The following is an 18545-nucleotide window of genomic DNA, read 5'->3' on the forward strand; positions in this document are numbered from 1 at the left end:
GAATGTACTTTGCCTAGAAGATAAAGATAATGTCTCACCCATAAAATAATACAAATTAAAAAAAAGGAAAAAAAAAGTAACATGTTTTCTAAAATTAAATAAGCAAATGAGACATTATCTAATGGTTACTTTTGGTGAATTTGAGAGAAATGTATTGATTCAAGTGTAATTAATTAAACACCTAATTGTATATTTGTTATGTTTTCTCCCCACTAGAGTGTAAAAAGAAATGTGGAAAAATTATAGCACAAAAATCTCAAAATTTGACCAGTGATTGAAAAACAATGTTTTGCCCGTGGTGTCTAAATGTTCACAAAATAAAAAGTATGTTGGTTTTGGCAACTGTAAAAACTATATATACTGCACATTTCCAAGATGCAGAGATAACAGTTAAAGAGAACAGTAGCAGTGACGCACAAATCTGTGTGTATATTGTTAGCGCTGCCTGTTTAAGAGGAAGACTGTGGCCTTGTGATAAGGCAATGCGCTGAAAATATTACATTCACTTAGATTAAAATACTGAGATTATGTTTTTCTCCTTACTGAGGTCAGTGAATTTATCCACATGAGCACGGAGATTTCAACTACACGTTGAAAACATTCTCAAATCGTCTTTCAAATATTGCTTTTATACTTTATGCAACATAGTCAGGTACATTAATCGCACAGGAAGGACTTATCAAAAGCTACAAAAAAATAGTGATTATTGTTGGACATAGTATTCAAAATAGTTGCAATGCGTGCAGATCTCTCGACAACGCTAATCCTCTTATGTTACAGGCAGTTTGATATAACTGTAAAAAAGTTGCTTTAGATATTTCTGTCTTGTTGTCAGTTGTGTTTTTTTTGTTGACTGATGGAAGACCTGAATGGCCTGCGTCTCCGTTTGAGGAGCTGTTAAAACCACACAGACTGTGGGCAACCTCGACAGGCCCCACTTTAATCACAGCTGGCTGAATAAAACTGATGACATATAGCCTACAGTAGCATTTTCCGGGAGTATTAATACACAGAGTGAGCTGCAGCACTCCACGCACTATTTCCATCACCGCCATTTTCAGTAAAGCCAAAGGATAATTATGCTGTGTAAGAAAATGTCTGAAAAGCATCTAAAACACTTCCAATACATTAAATACTAAGTCAAGTTTATAATAATAAGTTGTTTTTTTTCTAACATTGATTGACATTTAAAACTGAAGTTTTAGTTGATCTATTGTAGCATTGTATTGTGTTGTATGTAGTTAAAGTTGGATATTACTGGAACACTTAAGTTAAGTACAGGTTTAGCCAAACTGTGCTGAAGTTCATTTTATAAGAAGCCCTTCGGTAAGTCGTAGAGTTACGCCAACGATTTTTTGTTCAGTATGCATGTTATTTGGGTGCAGATTGATCTGGAAAATGACAAAAAAAAAAGATCCTACATACTGTTTATTACCTTTTCCTATTTTAGTGATCATGAACATATTTTATGTAATATTCATAGAGGTAAACAGCACACTGGTGCTGGATTGTAGGGTTTTGGGTTCTCGGTTTGATTGTAAGGCAGTATGAGTGAGGAACTGCTTTTGTATGTTTGTTCCGACATCAAATACTTTTACACACTCTAAAAGTACCATAACATCTTTGTGTGCAGTACTCTAGTTGAGAAACGCGATAAATAATTCAAAACAGCTAAAAAGAATGTTTCAGTTGAGAAAACGCCATCCTTTACACGGCGTGGGTCAGTAGAGGTATTGACTAAAGAGACGGTCAAAATTAAATATTGATTTAATCATTGCTGCATTTGCTGCATTTGTTACATTCAGTTCAGATGACATTTAGTATTAACTATATCCCTTAGCTAGACATTGACTAAACATTAACATTTTAATCTGACACTATTTTTAAAATGGTATTTCTGGTTTTGTCCTCTTCTATGTTTCTCTGAAGTCAGGTTTTATACATAGATCTAAACTATTGTCGTCTGTTTGTCTTCCTTGTGGCCTGAGAGATGAGGTTCATGCAGAATACAGGACACGCGACGACATATTATTAAATGAGGAACTGGAAACTTGTCTTTCAGATTCAGTTCCTTGATGTTTGCCTTTAAATGAATCCATGTACGTGTTACATGGCCAGGATCATCCAGACCTCCATGCGGTCGGTTGCCTTGTTGTCCTCCTCTGTAGGAAGAGCAACCGGTTTTAATCAAAGTCTTAAATGTTGTACTGGATGGTGACAAGAAGGTGAAAAAGAGACATTGTTAAAGAATGTTAGTATGAGTTTAAAACGTAGTTGAACATATATGACATAATTGACAACTGAATATTTGTGACATGTTTGATGTTATTATGGAAAACGTATTAGAGACGACAGGACACAGAACATGGCAGATACCACATTTGACTTTATTACATACAAATCATCACAAACTGTCTTCTTTTTCATTCCTAACAAATAGTTAAAAGTAAGTGATTCATGTTGATCCCACAGTGTGTTTCGACAAGCCTTTAACTGGTCTCTTTCACTTTCTGCAAGTAGATTACAACATCATAAAAAGACCATAATACCTGACAGAGCACATGCAGTGCATTATTTTCCAAAATGTTTCCATTGGTCACGTACTTAGGAATTTACAGAGACTCTATAAGCAGTGGTGGAGTCTATCTTAGTATATTTATTTAAGTAAGGTTTAGGTATTTGTGTATTTCCATGGTATTACCCAAATTCATATGCAATACTAATATGCAATACTAATATGTAATACTATTATGAGCTAATATGAGCTCGACCACAATATTATTTCAAAACTACACTGCTGACATGCATTAGGAATGGACATTCTTCTGCATTGAATACTACTTTTGTGGTAATTTTACTTAAAAACATGAAAATGGTTCATCATTAGTAAAATAATGAAACTGTAAAAACAGCATGTTGTGGGCGATTTCTTGGCCTTGCTCAAATGATGCAAAACATGAGCTTTAAAAGTGTTGGACGACACATATTGAACAGAGGCCAGGCTAGCTGTTTCCCCTAGTTACAATCTTTGTGCTAAACGAAGCTAACCAATGCAAAATGCCAAGCCAATACAAAAAACTAACTATGGCTGGAAAAACTATAAAAGGGCTGCGGCAGTGGATTGCCTTACGCTGAGCAGATGTCCATGTTATTGTGACCAGCAGTTACTGAATGGAGCACACTCATAAACAACATGTCTCATGAGATATACATTAGAATTACATTTAGCAGGGTTGTTCAATTAGTTTTAAAGTGTGACACACTGTGAAGTTACAAACATGTATCCTGCAGTAGCGCTGACCGAGTGCGGCTTTCTGCTTTGATACCACGACAGGGTGTAACTGAGCGCTTCACAGTTTTTCCGTCTGAATGCAGTCACGAGACGCATATCGTTGATGCCCGAAGCCCTCACAGGCACGAAAACACTTACATTGGCAGCTTTTTACTACACGTTCACTTACTGTGGCCCCTCAAGTCTGTGGAACTGCTGTGTGGAGGTGTCAATGTTCTCATCACTATCTTTGTGTGCACTTATTTTAAGAAGCTACTAATATTCTGAAGAAAGCACTGCTGGTACTACTACAGCTTCCTTAACACTTCAAAAACATAAGGATTATAAAAGGAAAAGGGACAAGTCTTTATTGTGGTCTTTTTTGTTAACCGCTAGCAAGACAGATCAAAGTCAGAGTCATTTCCCAACAGTCCTGTATACTTTTATTTTGCTGTTATACATATTTTTCTGCTGACATTTAGAGTTTTTCTCAGACATGTGGAGTCTCCCTCGATTCAGTATCATAAGATTCACAGCGCAGGGTCACGAGATTGTGCCAACAGAGCCTCACAGAGGGGAATGACGCGCATGACCACTGACTGTGGAAAACAGGATACAGGCTACGTCGCAACAGGATGTGTTGCACTCCTCTTCTGCAGAACATCAGTTTGACCAGAATGACTGCAGGTTGATGTCCACACTCTGTAACTCCTGTGGCAGTATCAACATTTCGTAATCGTCTTCGCTCAACATTTCTTCTGAGTTAGTTGAGTAATTCAGTTAAAAAAGAAAGGTTTTGTCTGAAAGAAACATATATAGGCTGTACTATTCTTATTAGTTGCATAGCTGTAGATAACTGCCTACTTTAATTGTGTACAGCAAAAAAAAATAAACATTGAACCATTCAAATTAGAATGAAGTATGAGTCTTTTTAAAAAAACAACCCATTAACAACCAAAACCAAAAGATAACTAAAATAAACATGTGTTGTCGTCTGTTCATTTCAAGTTACACAATATGTTTCAGCCTTGCATATAGAAAAAATTTAAATCGCCACCCGGCATTTCAAACCATAAAGATGTAAAAGTTAAGAACCAAATTTATATTGGCAGAAGCTCTATCTATCTATCTATCTATCTATCTATCTATCTATCTATCTATCTATCTATCTATCTATCTATCTATCTATCTATCTATCTATCTATCTATCTATCTATCTATCTATCTCTATCTATTTGTTTTTGTATCTGTGTTTGAGTTAGGCAGTATATTTTTAATAAACAATAATTTAAGACTTGCATCAATTCTTACACAAATTAAAACAAAAGCAAACAAGCAAAAAAAAAGTCTAAAACAAATAAATATAAGTAAGTAGTACATATAATTAAATGCTCTAAATAAACTGTTTCCCAGATTGATCAGCACAAAAACTCAACACTACAATACACTACAATAGACAAAGTTACAGTAAAACACCACCTCGTTACAATGTGCTCGTATAAGGAAAGTCAGGAAACGCCCACAATCTCACTCAACAACCGTCTTACCGTCCAGTGATGATCCGTAAAGGTGTCCACGGCGGAGTTGTTGAACTACTGAAAGCAAATTGCCAAAGGTGGTTGAAAAATGCAGGCTTTCTATATATCTCTGAATTAGCAGGGGAACTAAAAACTTCCTTAATTCTACCAATTTAGGTTGGTACCATGAGCTTCTTCTTCTTCTCCTTCTTCTTCTTCCTTATTAAAACAAGAAGGTGACAAACATTTCCTACAAACCAAGTTTTTAATGCTGTGAATCTAGCGTGAACTCCTGGTGCCGATGAGTTCAGTGCATTTGGTCAAATCTTTACATCTTCAGTCTGAAGACGGTGGTGAATAATATTCATAATACTTTAACACAACAACCATTACACATTATAACACATTTTATTGTGACGTGTAAGCAAGTAGCATAACACTTTACTGGCATTTATGTTACTATACATTGTAATATTTTACAACCACTGTTAGACAACATTATGAAGTGCTTTGAGGGATATAATGAAACTTGTGAGGATTAAGAAGATTATAATACACTATGAGCTTGTAAAATCACTACAATGTAGTCATTGTTTGTTTAAGTACAATTGGAAGCAACATCATTAAATCTAAAATGTCAGTGACTGATCAGACATTATGGATATTAATAAACTTGACCTTATAAGACATTATACAATGTTTTCTAATTGGTTGTGTTTGATGAAGCATTATAAATAGTTGAGTCCTTTGAATTATACAAAGGAAAAAAGCATATGACAATGCATGATAAGTATGTGTATAATGTATTTTAGACATCATAGAAAGTGTTACAAAATATAAGTATTGTTGAGTAAATGTATACTGTATCATGCTTTTCGTAACAACTTGCAATGCTAAGTCCCTAAAATATATTTACAATTCCAAATTTCCAAGTGATACAGGTTGCATGTCAACAACAGAAGTTTTGTCACACTTTGAATTCAACAGCTACATTAACGTGTTTCCCTCCATCAGCTAAACAAACACAACCCCATACATCCTCTTTATCTCGCTTATTTAAATAGAAGGCACGTGCTATCATTTATTAATTATATTTACAAAAGCAAAGCGATAGAACATCATGCATTTCATCACCAAATTTACAGAATTGTGAAACGAGGCATACATTTGGGTGTGACTAAAAGATTCTATTTTGATAATGTGGCGAGAAGTGTCACAGCAGAGGTGGCCCCACTGTGCTATATTCTAAATAACAAGCATTCTGATCCACTCATTCATTTCCATTGGATGTCACTGAACAAATGAGACGATCTCATTGGGAAAAACGAAGCATGCCGCTCTAGTACCATATTACCATTTTGTGTCCAGACCAGCTTCTACAAAAAGAAAAGCACCTTTCATCTGCAGCAGCTGCAGGGTGATACTGAAATGTTTGCTCAAACACGATGCATTGCAAAGAGCTTTTAGAAGAATACACTCCAACTCATCATCATTACAAACCATGTAAACATGTAAGCCAACCTTTCAAAAGAATAAAATGTGCATGCGATATGTTTCTTTTGTCTACTAAAATGACTAAAAAAGAAACTGTTAAAGACTAAAGTGAGCTTGGTAAACATTATCTAATGTGACTGTGAAAAGACGTGCCGAATATGCATAGGAGATTGGCCAGCGAACAATAAAAATAACTGAATTCCGGTACAGAAAGTAATGCAAAAGGAATCTAATTCAAATAATAGAAACACACGAGTCAGATGATTTATTGTATATTGGCACCTCTGCAAGGCCTCATTACAGTGTGAGCCTTAAATTACCAGAAGGCTGATAAATTGTCACTTGAATATGCATTTCAATTTTGCACCGCACTATCTGAGCTGTTCACAGGCACAACATCATCAGTGAGCCTGACAAGCAATCCAGCAAGCATCTGGTTGTATTAGGATAAGGTTGGATCCAAAAGCGGGCTTTTAACTAAATGCATTCTGTTTGACGTCCGATTCTTATGAAATTTACATTGAATATTTCAGTTTTCTGAATGGACTGTCCACAGAATGGGCCCATGCTTCCTGGCTGATAGTCACTAGAGGTTTCAGTGGCCATACTGTGTTTCACAATGACATAGAATGGTTGCTTGACATGCCTGCAAGGGGACATCCAGCCCTCTCACTTCTTATTCCTGATTCCTCATTTTCTCTGGACTCTACAAGATCCAGACAAGGCTGCAGGTATTATTAGACAAGGGTGAATCACAAGGCACATGGACACACACACACACACAAACGCAAACACACACACACACACACACACACACACACACACACACAAGCTGCTTTTTTCAATTACTTTACACAACGCAGCACAATAGCATAATCTATTGTCTCAATTTACTTTAACAACATTTGAGTTTGAGAATATCTTTATTCATAAAAACAGCTTTTAAGTTATGATAAACTAGAACAAGTATAAACAAAAATGCATAAACACACAAATGTACCCATATACACCCATAAAAGGCTTTGGGGCCCTATCCCACCAAACAACCAAGTTCCTCTTTCTTTTTGTATTGCTCAAGTCAAACCAGGATGACTCAGTGCAGATAATAATCATGCTTTTTTGTAATCTTCACATCTGATTGTGCTAAGTTTGTATGTCAGAAACACAAGTCTATTTTAAAAAGTTGACTTCTTCAATGTTAAAAAACAACATGCCTCAAGAACATTTGCCAATGATGTTTTTGAAGGGAGTTAAAAGTGCGCATTACCATAAATTTGTACATGTAAAACAATTGATGTTTTCTTTCTGAACGTTTTTTAAAAAAATTTTTTTACAGATGATCTAGAATGTGTCTCGTCTTACTTTAACTCAGGAAAGACTGCTAACCTGAGTGTTAAGCTACAAGTGCAAAACAAGTTGAAAAAGCAAAATCATTGTGGTAATAGAATTACATTTGTTTTCAAATGTCCTATGATAATTTATGCAGTGATCTCCTGTCACATGCACCACCTGCTGGTTAGGCCGTTAATTAAGGACATGTATTGTACTGTTGGATCACAGCTAAAGTGAAAATATGGTGCTGACCCCCTCTGGACCCAAACATGGGTGCAAAATCCTTTTTGTGCACCTTCACTGCATGTATATTAAAAAACAATTTAATTACTTTGAATGATTACCTTTTTTCCAACTGTTTGGTTTGAAACACGATTTGAGAAAAGATGAAAGAAGAAGAAGAAGTAAAACTATTAACACATATTTTTTTAAACTACTGCACTAGAAGTAAATGTCTTGCATTCCTTCAAAATCTGACCTAAGTAAAAGTACAGTAATGTAAAATGTACTCATTTGGAAAAGAATAACACCAATATACTGTAATTTAGGATATTGTTAGTTTGTTAATACTGGTAAAGTATTTTATTTATTGTTGCAGCTACTCAAGGTTGAACTAGTTTTGACTACTATATCCAGTTTGGTAGATTTGGTTGAGTGGCTACCAACCTGGGGTTCAGGCCTCTTCCAAAGGGGAGCAAGATGAGTCTGATTGGTAGAGATTATTAATGGGGTAGAATGGAAGACAAAACACCTTTCTAATACACATATAAATATTCACGTGTTGGACTTTTCTCAGATCTTTACCTTTTTTGACGTATTAGATAAGTTGGATCTTAAAGTTACTTCAAGAAACGTTTCTTTTGTGTTGATTTTGGTGGTCCTTCTGGACATAAGTGGTAGGGTTACTGAGCATCAGAGTCCGTTTAAAAAACCTCTCACTTTACAGCAGCAGGGTCTGACAGTCTGCTCCACTCAGTTCTGTTCAGAGGATGAATTAAATGTCTCTTTGGTGGAACTCCGAACAACAAATAGACATGTGAAACAGGACCCCATGTAGGTTCTTTTACTTACACAAACAACAATATACACACATTGTGTAATCCTGTCAAAGGTCATATCCAACAACAGCAGTGTGTTCTAGTGGGGTCATTAAGGACACCATGACATACCTTGAATATTTGGGAGGGACGGGAGGGACGTGGTCTCACATGGATGAAGTCCAACATGGATGCATTTTTAGATATATTGAAATAAACGTTTTGCAACCTATATTTGCCACTGATTGCATCTATGGCTGATGATTAGTTGGCTGGTTTCTCAGTCCTTTGAGTGCTGTGCTCATGCAAGTTTGACAGACTGCTCAAATTGGGAAAAGTAAGAATTTTTAAAAAAAAAGTTCTTTTGTAACTTTTACAACATTGTACACCTTAGTTACTACTGTGAACTTAACAAAGCGTGACTTTATAGTGAGGATATTCAATCCTGGAGTAACTCTAAACCACAAAAAGACATTTATGTTTGCTATTGTGTTCTGCGAAAATATGGGCAATTAATATTTGATATAACTTAATTCTTCTGACATTGTTGTGACCGAGAACTCAGTAAACATAGTACAGTGTGTTGTATAGACAGAGTAGAACAACATTACAAATGATAGTACAAGCATATTGTCAAAGTTGTCCTCAGGGGCCATCTGAGTAGGCCGTTGTTGTCCAGTATGGTACCTGGGAACCTTGGGAATTATGGACACAATTAGAGGCTAGTAAGAATGCATGACACACATTTGGTACAACGTTCAGGACTGGGATATTTGTCAATTTTATGGTTTAAATTAATTAATTAATTCCAATAAAACACATTTGGGACTTTGTTTTAAATTCCCTATATTAACCTAGTTGTCTTATGCTGTCCTTTCCAACTCAACTACACTGGCCTTAAAATCCCTGTATTCTTGCCTAAACGTGAACGTCACATACTGTATTGCCATCTGGTGTGTACGAAAGCGTTTTGGTTTATCATCTCTTTTTTTTTTTTTACCCACCATTTTAATAAAATATAATAAAACTCTACTCCTGGACGTGGAATTATTCTGGCAAAATGTTACGTTCACGTTATTTCCTGAAATCTTTGGCGGGGCGGGATCCACGTCCCGTCTCCCCTCTCCTGTTCATCCCGGGCCCCCACCTCTCTTCTCTCCAGCATCCTGACACGTGGCTGTTTGGGAGAGCCGTGGTGACCGACAGTTACTCCCGAGCTGCAGCTGGGAGACTCCATCAAGCTGACCTGGATGGCAGGGACACACTGGTGCGAAGCCTGCAGAAACCACAAGGTATGCTCACATTCACGTCGCTGTTTGGTGTTTTCAGGCCCCGGAACTTAACTTACGCAACCTGCAGATACTTTGTTGCAGTTTAGCCCCTTTTCGTTGATTTGCAGTGATTGCGCGTGCGAGCTAACGTCCGTAGCTGTGAGCGGACGGTAACTTCCGAGGATGTTTACCAGCTAACGTTAGCTTGCTGACTTTTGTAAATAGAGTTAACGCTACCCTTCCTTTTAGTGAACCGCTGTCGAAGGCGCAGTTTCCAGTGGGACGTTAATTCTGCGCAGTGTTTGTCACTTAATCACTGCGACGCTTTATAGTTTGTGTTTTCTGTATTTAAAGTGAGTTGACGTCAGCGCTCACTGTTTGTGAGTGAACGGATGTATCATCTGTGCTGCTCAGTGACGGGGAAACGACGAGCAGCAGATGCTTTCAAACACTTATTAAAAACCTGATGGTATATTCTGTCGCAACAATTACCACACAAGACGACGTAAAGTTGCAGCGAGGTTGACGCTGCGTTAAACTTTTCACTGCGTCAGAGATATTCCCGTAAAGTGGCAAAAGGATGCGCGCACACTGAACTCTGCTTCGTGTGAATGATTCTTTCCCTGGCGAAACTTTTACGACTACTTAGCATGTTACGGCAGCTGGTCATAGTAACAACATGTGTGTGCGTGTGCGTGTGTGTGTGTGAAGCAAACCTAAGTAGGCTATAGTAAATATCAGATTTACGATAGCTAACAAATGTTAGCCTAACATACATCATGTATAGCTAAATTAGAATATCAGACACATGTATCCACCCTATCAGTTTTCTACGCAAAATGTAGTGAAGTAAAAGTCAACAGAAATATAAATAGTAAGGTAAAGTATGAATATCCAAATAAACGACTTAAGTACAGTAACAAAGTACTACTACTTATGCACCACTAAATACTTGTGAGTAGGAGACTTAATTTCATGCTTATATAAAATGTTCCTACATGTTTTGTAAGTGTGCAAAAGAGGCATGTTTGTCTGAAAGTGTGCTTCTGTTTCAGCATTACTGGTTGCAAGTGCTTTTTGGACTGTGGGACCGATGAAAGGTGGAAGCTGGAGGAAGCCCAGCTGGGCTGCAGCCGCGTTGTTTATCCCAGTTACCCTGCTGATGCTGACCTCCAGGGGGGCATCAGGCAGTCACAAGATGACACAAACAGCTATGGCACATGCAACAGCCTCTGCTGCAGGACCGGGCCACAGCCTGACAGATTACCTCCAAGCGAACATCTTATCCAGTGAACATTTGCATGTCTGGCTCTTGTCCCTGGTGGGCTCTGTTGCTGTTGGCCTCAGTGGTATTTTCCCCCTCCTTGTCATTCCCATTGAAGCTGGAGCAGCTCTCAAAACAGAAGGTAAGAGATCGCAACATGTAACCAAAACGTGCATGTGAATTACTCACATTACTATACTATCACAATATTTTCCTCGTGGCAATATTGATAATACACAAAGGCAATTCTGTTAATGTATGGCAATTCATCAATGATGCGTCATGATATCTCTTTAACTCAAGAGAAAAGACCCTTTTTTAAAATTGATTGTATAATTCTCAACAGGTATCGGTCAGTGCAAAAAACAAATGGTGCCATGTAAAGTCCAAACGGCTTTAAAATAACAAAAGATTTCAGTGTTGAAAGCGGAAGAGTTCAGAGTTCAAATTGCTGCAGTAAAATAAATATTTCAGCCTCATTAACCCATTACGCATGTACGTAAAATGCCAGCTCTTTACTGGCTCCGTCATAAATCTCAGCTCTCCACACCCTCTAAAGGGGGAAAAATAACCCCAGTAAGTTCAAGAAGTAGTTCTGCAGGGTCTTAGTGAGCTAGTCCTTGACACATCTGCACCTCCCTTGTGTTTACCTCCCTTGTGTGTATGGTTGTCGATGCACTGCCTTAAAGATTCCATGAAGCAGGCACTTACACTTCCTGGAAAGCTACTAAAGTCATGAACTCCATTGTATGTTTTTGCCTGATAGTATAGATCAGTGGTCCTCAACTGGTCTGGCTCCGGGACCCACCATCAACCTTAATGACAAGCCGCGGCCCAAATTGAGGAACATTCTCAACATCTCCAATGTATGTAATGAAAAGATGGTGCGGTTTGAACCTGAGATAGTATAGAGACTGTAGGGTTACGTGCTGGGTGTGTGATATCAGTATACTCCTTTTTTAAAGGATTTTTGGTGCCATGCAGTTGAATCACACTCAAAAATGTGTTCAACTGTGAGCGAGTGACGCAACGTCCCCTTGGTATCAGAAAGAAAAAACAAAGAATAAAACAAAAAAAAAAGAAACAAAAAAAACAAGGCCGGTTTTATTTTGAAAAATGACCAGATACATCGTCTGAGCCTCTTACTCTTGACACATGTGAAGATGCTAAAAATGAAACTTCAATGTACGTTTCAAGTCTGCCGGAGTGTTGTGGATTAAAATCAAGGAGGAATGTCCTAAAATCGCCGACCCATTAGAAATGGGTATGCCACCGACCCACCAGTTGAGAACCACTGGTATAGATGAGACTAAAAGCGGAAGGATGTCAATTTACTGGCCATTTTTACTTCCATTTTTTTCTTTTGTGAAGTTACTTCTCAATACCAAGAGCTGAGTGTTGTACTGAACGGTACCAAACCGGATAAAGATTAAATATGAAAAAATACACAGTGGAAAACAAATTTTAAAAAAGCAGGTTTCTCTGTAATTGAAGCAAATTGGATATGCTGTCTGTCAGGTTATCATCAGATAAGTATGTGCCAATCCATATGGTAAAGGTTGAGATATGACTGGATACTTGCAATACGTTCACCTGCTTGTCGCACTGGATGCACGGTCAGACGACTACCACATTTTTTAGGGTTCTTCCATTAGGGACCATGAATGTCTGTACAAATTTCATGGAAATCCTTCAAATTATTATTATTTTAGTCTGGGTTAAAATAGTTGACCTACACTGTAGCAGACAGTAATGCACACTGGTGATGCCCAGTGCAACTAATATATCATCTTCTAACCATTCCTTGTGGATTCCACTTTCACTAGGTTGATTTTTGTTCTTTAACCTATGAACCGGCAAAGAGGGTCTCAATTCATCTTTTTTTACATGCCTTTTGTATTGGTGCATGAAAGAAACTGAGCACTTCATTAACCAGACCAGGCAGGTCAGCCTGAGGCCTGCAGCCTCTTGATCTGCCCCACCCACAGGAACGTGGCATTCCAGATGTATTTTAGGCCGTGGGGTTTTCAAGTACAGTCCTGACCGGAGGTTAGTTGTTACTGAGGAAACTCCCAACACATAGAAAAGGATCTCGGGAGCACACCACTGTGTATATTAGTAGACTGCGCTAGAGACACATTTTTTGGGGTGGATTTCTGTGCATCATGCTTAACTTAAAAATGATGAATGAATCTGTTAAAACGATGCCATTTTATATAATTAAAGAGAAGGTAACCTTAGTGCTAAAACAAGAGACTGTCACTTACTGGCCTAAAGTCTGTGACAAAACAGTTAATCACACTTGAGATAAGGTAAAATATGAATGATAGTGTTAATCGTTTGGATTAGTAATTAATATAGATGAGGTCAGTTTGTGAGTGGGCTGGTGCAAACAAAACAGTAACCAAACCAGATGGTAGAGTGGAGGCCTGGGAGGAAGCAAAGAGGTGAGATGTTAAAGATGAAGCTACTTAAATAGACTGATGCCTCCTTCCCTTAGGTGTAGTCAGGCTGTTTCCTGATGTCCTTTCCCACTCTGTCCATTGGCTCCTAAGCCAAGAAGCTAAATCAATCACCCCAGCAACATGCAGGAGGGATGTCGCAGTCACATGACATGAATTTGCAGTTCCTAATTAAACACAGTATGCAGTGATTGCTGCTCTTTGTCTCTTCTCTTTTCCTTTGTGTTTCCTCAGCTGGTGCCCAGAGGCTGAAGCAGCTCCTGAGCTTTGCTATTGGTGGTCTTCTTGGTGATGTTTTCCTTCACCTCCTCCCTGAGGCGTGGGAGCGCTCTCGCTCTTCAGGTGTGTCTCCTTTCCATCACCACTTTTGTATTTGAATTATATTGTATCTGACCCCTCTTAAATATACATGATACAAATATATTTACATTTCGTTACTTGTAGAATGCTTAAGACCTTTTCACAAACAACAGGCTAAAGTCAGTAAACCTTATTTTAGAGCAGTTTTGAATAAATTAATCATAGATTATATTTTTTTCCAAATGTAACTATGTCATTTAATGTATTATGTTTAATGCAACTATTGATTTAAGTTGTTGAATCCTATCACTTGCCCATGTTGTATCTTAGTTTTCACTTACTATATTTTCGGGCTGCAACAACGAATCGATCAAATGGATTATTAAAAAAGTTGGCAACGAATTTTATTACGCCGCTCAATAAGTCGCGGAGATGTTTAAGTATTGAACAAAACAGTTGAGTGAAGCGGAGCGCAGCAGGTCCAGGAGGTTCAGGAGCTTCTGCAGCACGCTGTATCTCGCTAGCTAGTCGTTCATTCCCCGTGTTTGAGCCGCGCTGTTGGGTTAGATAACGTCTTTGTTTTAAAATACCGTGGAGGCTTCAAGAGGAACGATGCAGAAACATCTCCTCTGAGGTGCAGAATGCAGACTTGCGTTCTACAGTCCGATATAATGCGGCTTCATGCAGAAGAAGTGTTGCTGGGATTTGTAGTTCAATATCTAAATAATAACCTTTGTTTAGGTAAAGTGCAGTCCGTAAGTTATCCGTTTATACTTTGAGTGGTTTTATTTCTGGAATTTTCATCTCTTGTTCTGAGTTCTGAGTGTGTGTATCTGTGAGTGTCTGTAAATGTGCATGTCTGTGAGTGTGTGTGTCTGCATGTGTGTGAGTGTGCGTCTGTGAGTGTGTATGTCTGAGTGTAAAGAACAAGTTCTGACAAATCCTGTTAAGTTTTCTGATTTGTATTTCTCTATTTTTTATAAATTATTTATTGTTAAGATTAGTTGCACTGTGAATTTGCACTGTTAGTTCTGTTTTTGTAATAAAAGGTTGCAAATTAATGCTTTTAAAATTATTTATTTTTTATCCGATTAATTGAAAAATAATCGACCGATTAATCGTTTATTAAAATAATCATTTGTTGCAGCCCTACTATATTTGCTCATTGTTTGAATCTCTCTGCTTCCATCCCAGCTGGTAAACACAACCACGACATGACTGAGGGCTTGTGGGTAATTGTTGGCCTGTTGGCCTTCCTTGTCCTGGAGAAGATGTTCCCAGACCATGACAGCCACGAGGATCTCACGTCAAATTCAGATGTGAATTCTAACTCTGCTGTAAGTGTTTAAGCTGACATGACGTGAGAAGAAATGTGCTTCAGATTTTTGTTTTCATAGGTATGGTTGGTTTGATAGTGCTTGTTCTAAATAACAGAGTCTATATATCTTGAGCAGCAGATGAGCTACTGTCCAAACAGCCGATCAGGGATCTCCGTGTGCAAGGAAGAAACTAAAAGGGACGTTTAATGAGAATATCAATACTACTCTCGCATCTCGTTGCGCAGTGAGATTGACAGTTTTGGACTTTATTAGGAAAGGAGTTGTTTTTACACCAAGGTTGTTGTTTAGATTGAACAAATGAGTGTCATTTTAATTAGTGAGTTTTAAATTTTGTTCAGCATGGACAGAGCCAGGCTAGCTGTTTCTTCTTGTTTCAAGTCTTTCTGCTAAGCTAACCAGACTGACAGAGAGAATGGTATCGATCTCTTTCATCTCTTGACAAGAAGGTCAATCTCAAAATGTCAAGCTATTCCTTTAACATTCTGAGTATGAATAGTTGTACAAATTTCATAAAAATGTTTCGCGCCACGTTTATTGCGTCAGTTTACTCACTCGACAATAAAAGGTTGTTCACACCAAACGTAGCGCGAATAATTGTGCCGCAACAACGGGGGTGTAGTTTATCTCCGTCACTTCTCTCTGTGAAAAGAGTTATCTCTTCTGCTATCGACCATAGAAGATATAACAACTATTTCTGCGTTGCACTTGTTGAGACTTGTGGAAGTCCAAAACACATTAGAACTTCACACTCCCTCCTGTTTGGTTTCATAACACCATCTGTAAACGCACTCAGCTCAGTGAATTTCACAGACTACAGGAACTGCGTCTGGCTTATCACCGTAAAACTTACGCTTCCAGTAAGTTACCGTTTCCACCACGGAAATAACCACTAGTTCTGCTTTATTCTTGTTGTGTAAATTCCACATACGTCGGAACATCAAATTCCATTGTGTCTGGGATCATATTTTTATCTGTAGTCCCCCAACAGCGTCTGATTGATGATTGATCAGCGATACTTCAGGCGGACTAGCAACGGTATCATTATGGCGGAAAATTTGCTTTTTTCGCAACCTATCGCATTTCTGCATTGACTTTGCATGTAACCTACTCGCACAAATAATTCACGCTGCGTTTGGTGTGAACACATCATAACATATTTGCATTTGATTATTGTTTATTTAAGTGTAAACATTTGTACATGCATATACAACAATACAAGTAAGCAAATGTCTGTAATTACAACAGAAATTCATTTAGGGTTAAGAAACCCACATTACCCTATCAAAGATTAACATTTTTAGAAAGAAAATAACGACAAAGATTTAAATGTGCTTTTTCAAAAAAAGCTTTTTTTTGTCACAGTTGAGAAGGATATAACTCTGGTCTAACAAATAATTGTCAGCTACTAAGAAATGTGTGACATATTTGACTCGGGCACACCTGCTCACATACCTGTATGCGCTCCGTGGCACACCTGCACACATTGTACTTCTTCATCATGACACAGCCTCATAACACAGAAGACTGACTGGTTTGTCTACTTGAAGCACAAACATGCATTTGCTTTCCCATCTTCTTTTAATGGCCTTCCCTCTGCATCAATCTTTCTCTTTTTGGACATTGTTGGGATTATTTGTTAATCATTTTTAAGTTAATCACTTGTCTTTAGTTAAATGCCAATATGGAAACACTGCTTTCTCACGGTAGGATGTCGTTCATTAGCGGGTCACAAAATCAATATGTATTGTGGGAGATGTAGTCTGTGGTGTCTGTACACTGTAAAGCAGCATATACTTCAATTTTAAGATGATTACAACAGCTTGAAAGGCATATGCCTTTCAAGCTGTTGTGGACCACATAAAATGATGTGGCGGGCCAGATCCGGCCCACGAGTCTTGAGTTTGACACCGGTGCTTTTAACACATGGCTTTGTTGTTGACAACAATGAATGGCTGGTTGCAGTATGTTTGTAAAGTCGGTCTCATCCTCTCTTGTCTTTGTATTTGAGGAGATGGGGGGGGGGGGGGGGATTGGAATCCACAGCTCAGCTCCTCCACTCATCTATTTATAGCGCCAGGGTGAAGCAGCTGCTTTAGCCATTTCAGTGTCCACCAGAGAGCACTCGGCTTGTAGACCGAGGCAACAATAGAGTGTGACAGTGTGTGAGAGGGACAGAGGTGCTACATATTTTAGCTTTTACAACACTGTGGGTTTAGGAACATTTTACCAACATGTTCAGTCTGTGACAAGGACTGTCACAGACTGAACTTCTTCTACTCCAATTGGGTCTTTGGTTTTAATGGATGCACCAAGAATGTGTAGAGAGATACAATGTTTAATGTAAGAGATTCAATCACTTTTGTATTTTTAGTTTATTTGGAATTAGGTTGCAGTGGTTTTTTAGCTCCAATCTCAAAAAATCATCAGGCTTCATTACTTTCTCTCATGCTTCAATCATAAACATGGAGCAAATATTTCCTCGGCGCTACCAGAAGACGGCAGGCTATTTCCCCTTCACTTAATTTGACTATTAGTCTAAATGGCAATGTAAGTAGTTTCGGAATGAGGGAACAAGGAAGTTAGCTGTTCTCGGAAAACAGGCGATAGCCTGAAATGTCTCTTTTTATATTCAAATTAGAAACATGTTGAGCAGTGTTGGAATTAAAAGGCCATCTGTAATGTCTAAAAAATGACGCAAAAGTACAAATGACTGCGTGTTCTGGCATATATAGGAAGTTAGAGAAATAATTTAACAGCTGTTCTGCATGCCAGAGGTGAAAGCCATTGACACACAGTGTGAGTATCCAGGCGACCATTAACTTACTGTTTTTGGTAAGACTGGTGTAGTTTCCTTCAGGGAGATAAGCCCTTCTAAATGGTGTTGTCCTGATGGTGGACAAAGATATCATTTAAGTTTGGAGGTGTTGGTTCACGTGGGGACTTGTTCATTTTTTTTCCTGTTTTTCTTCCCTTTTTCTCCACAGTCGCAGTCTATTTCAGCTTTGAGTGGAAAGGCATCAGCATCACCCAGAAATGGGCATCATGCTGAGTCATGGAAATCCTCCAAGCAGAGTCTGCAGGAAAGATCAGAGAAAATCAAGGTAATTCTGACAACCAAGACATTTCCCAGTTAACAAGACAGATAGAATTTTTTTTTTTAAGGGACACTACTGGGGGTAAATTCTTTGCATGGGTTGGTTATGCAAGAGATGCATGTTTGGCTTCTTCAAGCCTCCAAACTAACTCAAGTAGTTTAG

The 18545-nt window shown here is 38.2% G+C and overlaps 1 protein-coding gene across 1 annotated transcript in view; it reads left to right on the top strand.

Moving 5' to 3' along the window:
* The first annotated feature begins 9826 nt into the window (after window positions 1–9826).
* Window positions 9827–18545, top strand: part of slc39a13 (solute carrier family 39 member 13) — a 14190-nt gene continuing 5471 nt past the window's right edge. Inside the window, exons 1-5 of the mRNA XM_068572980.1 lie at window positions 9827–9943; window positions 10978–11328; window positions 13883–13990; window positions 15143–15285; window positions 18273–18389. Coding sequence (XP_068429081.1) covers window positions 11016–11328; window positions 13883–13990; window positions 15143–15285; window positions 18273–18389 — 681 coding nt within the window. The 5' untranslated portion in view covers window positions 9827–9943; window positions 10978–11015. The remainder of the gene's footprint in view (window positions 9944–10977; window positions 11329–13882; window positions 13991–15142; window positions 15286–18272; window positions 18390–18545) is intronic.

Source organism: Clinocottus analis, unplaced genomic scaffold, assembly GCF_023055335.1.
Source record: "Clinocottus analis isolate CAN_PGR_092001 unplaced genomic scaffold, fCliAna1.0.p SCAF_1, whole genome shotgun sequence".
Classification (NCBI taxonomy): domain Eukaryota; kingdom Metazoa; phylum Chordata; class Actinopteri; order Perciformes; family Cottidae; genus Clinocottus; species Clinocottus analis.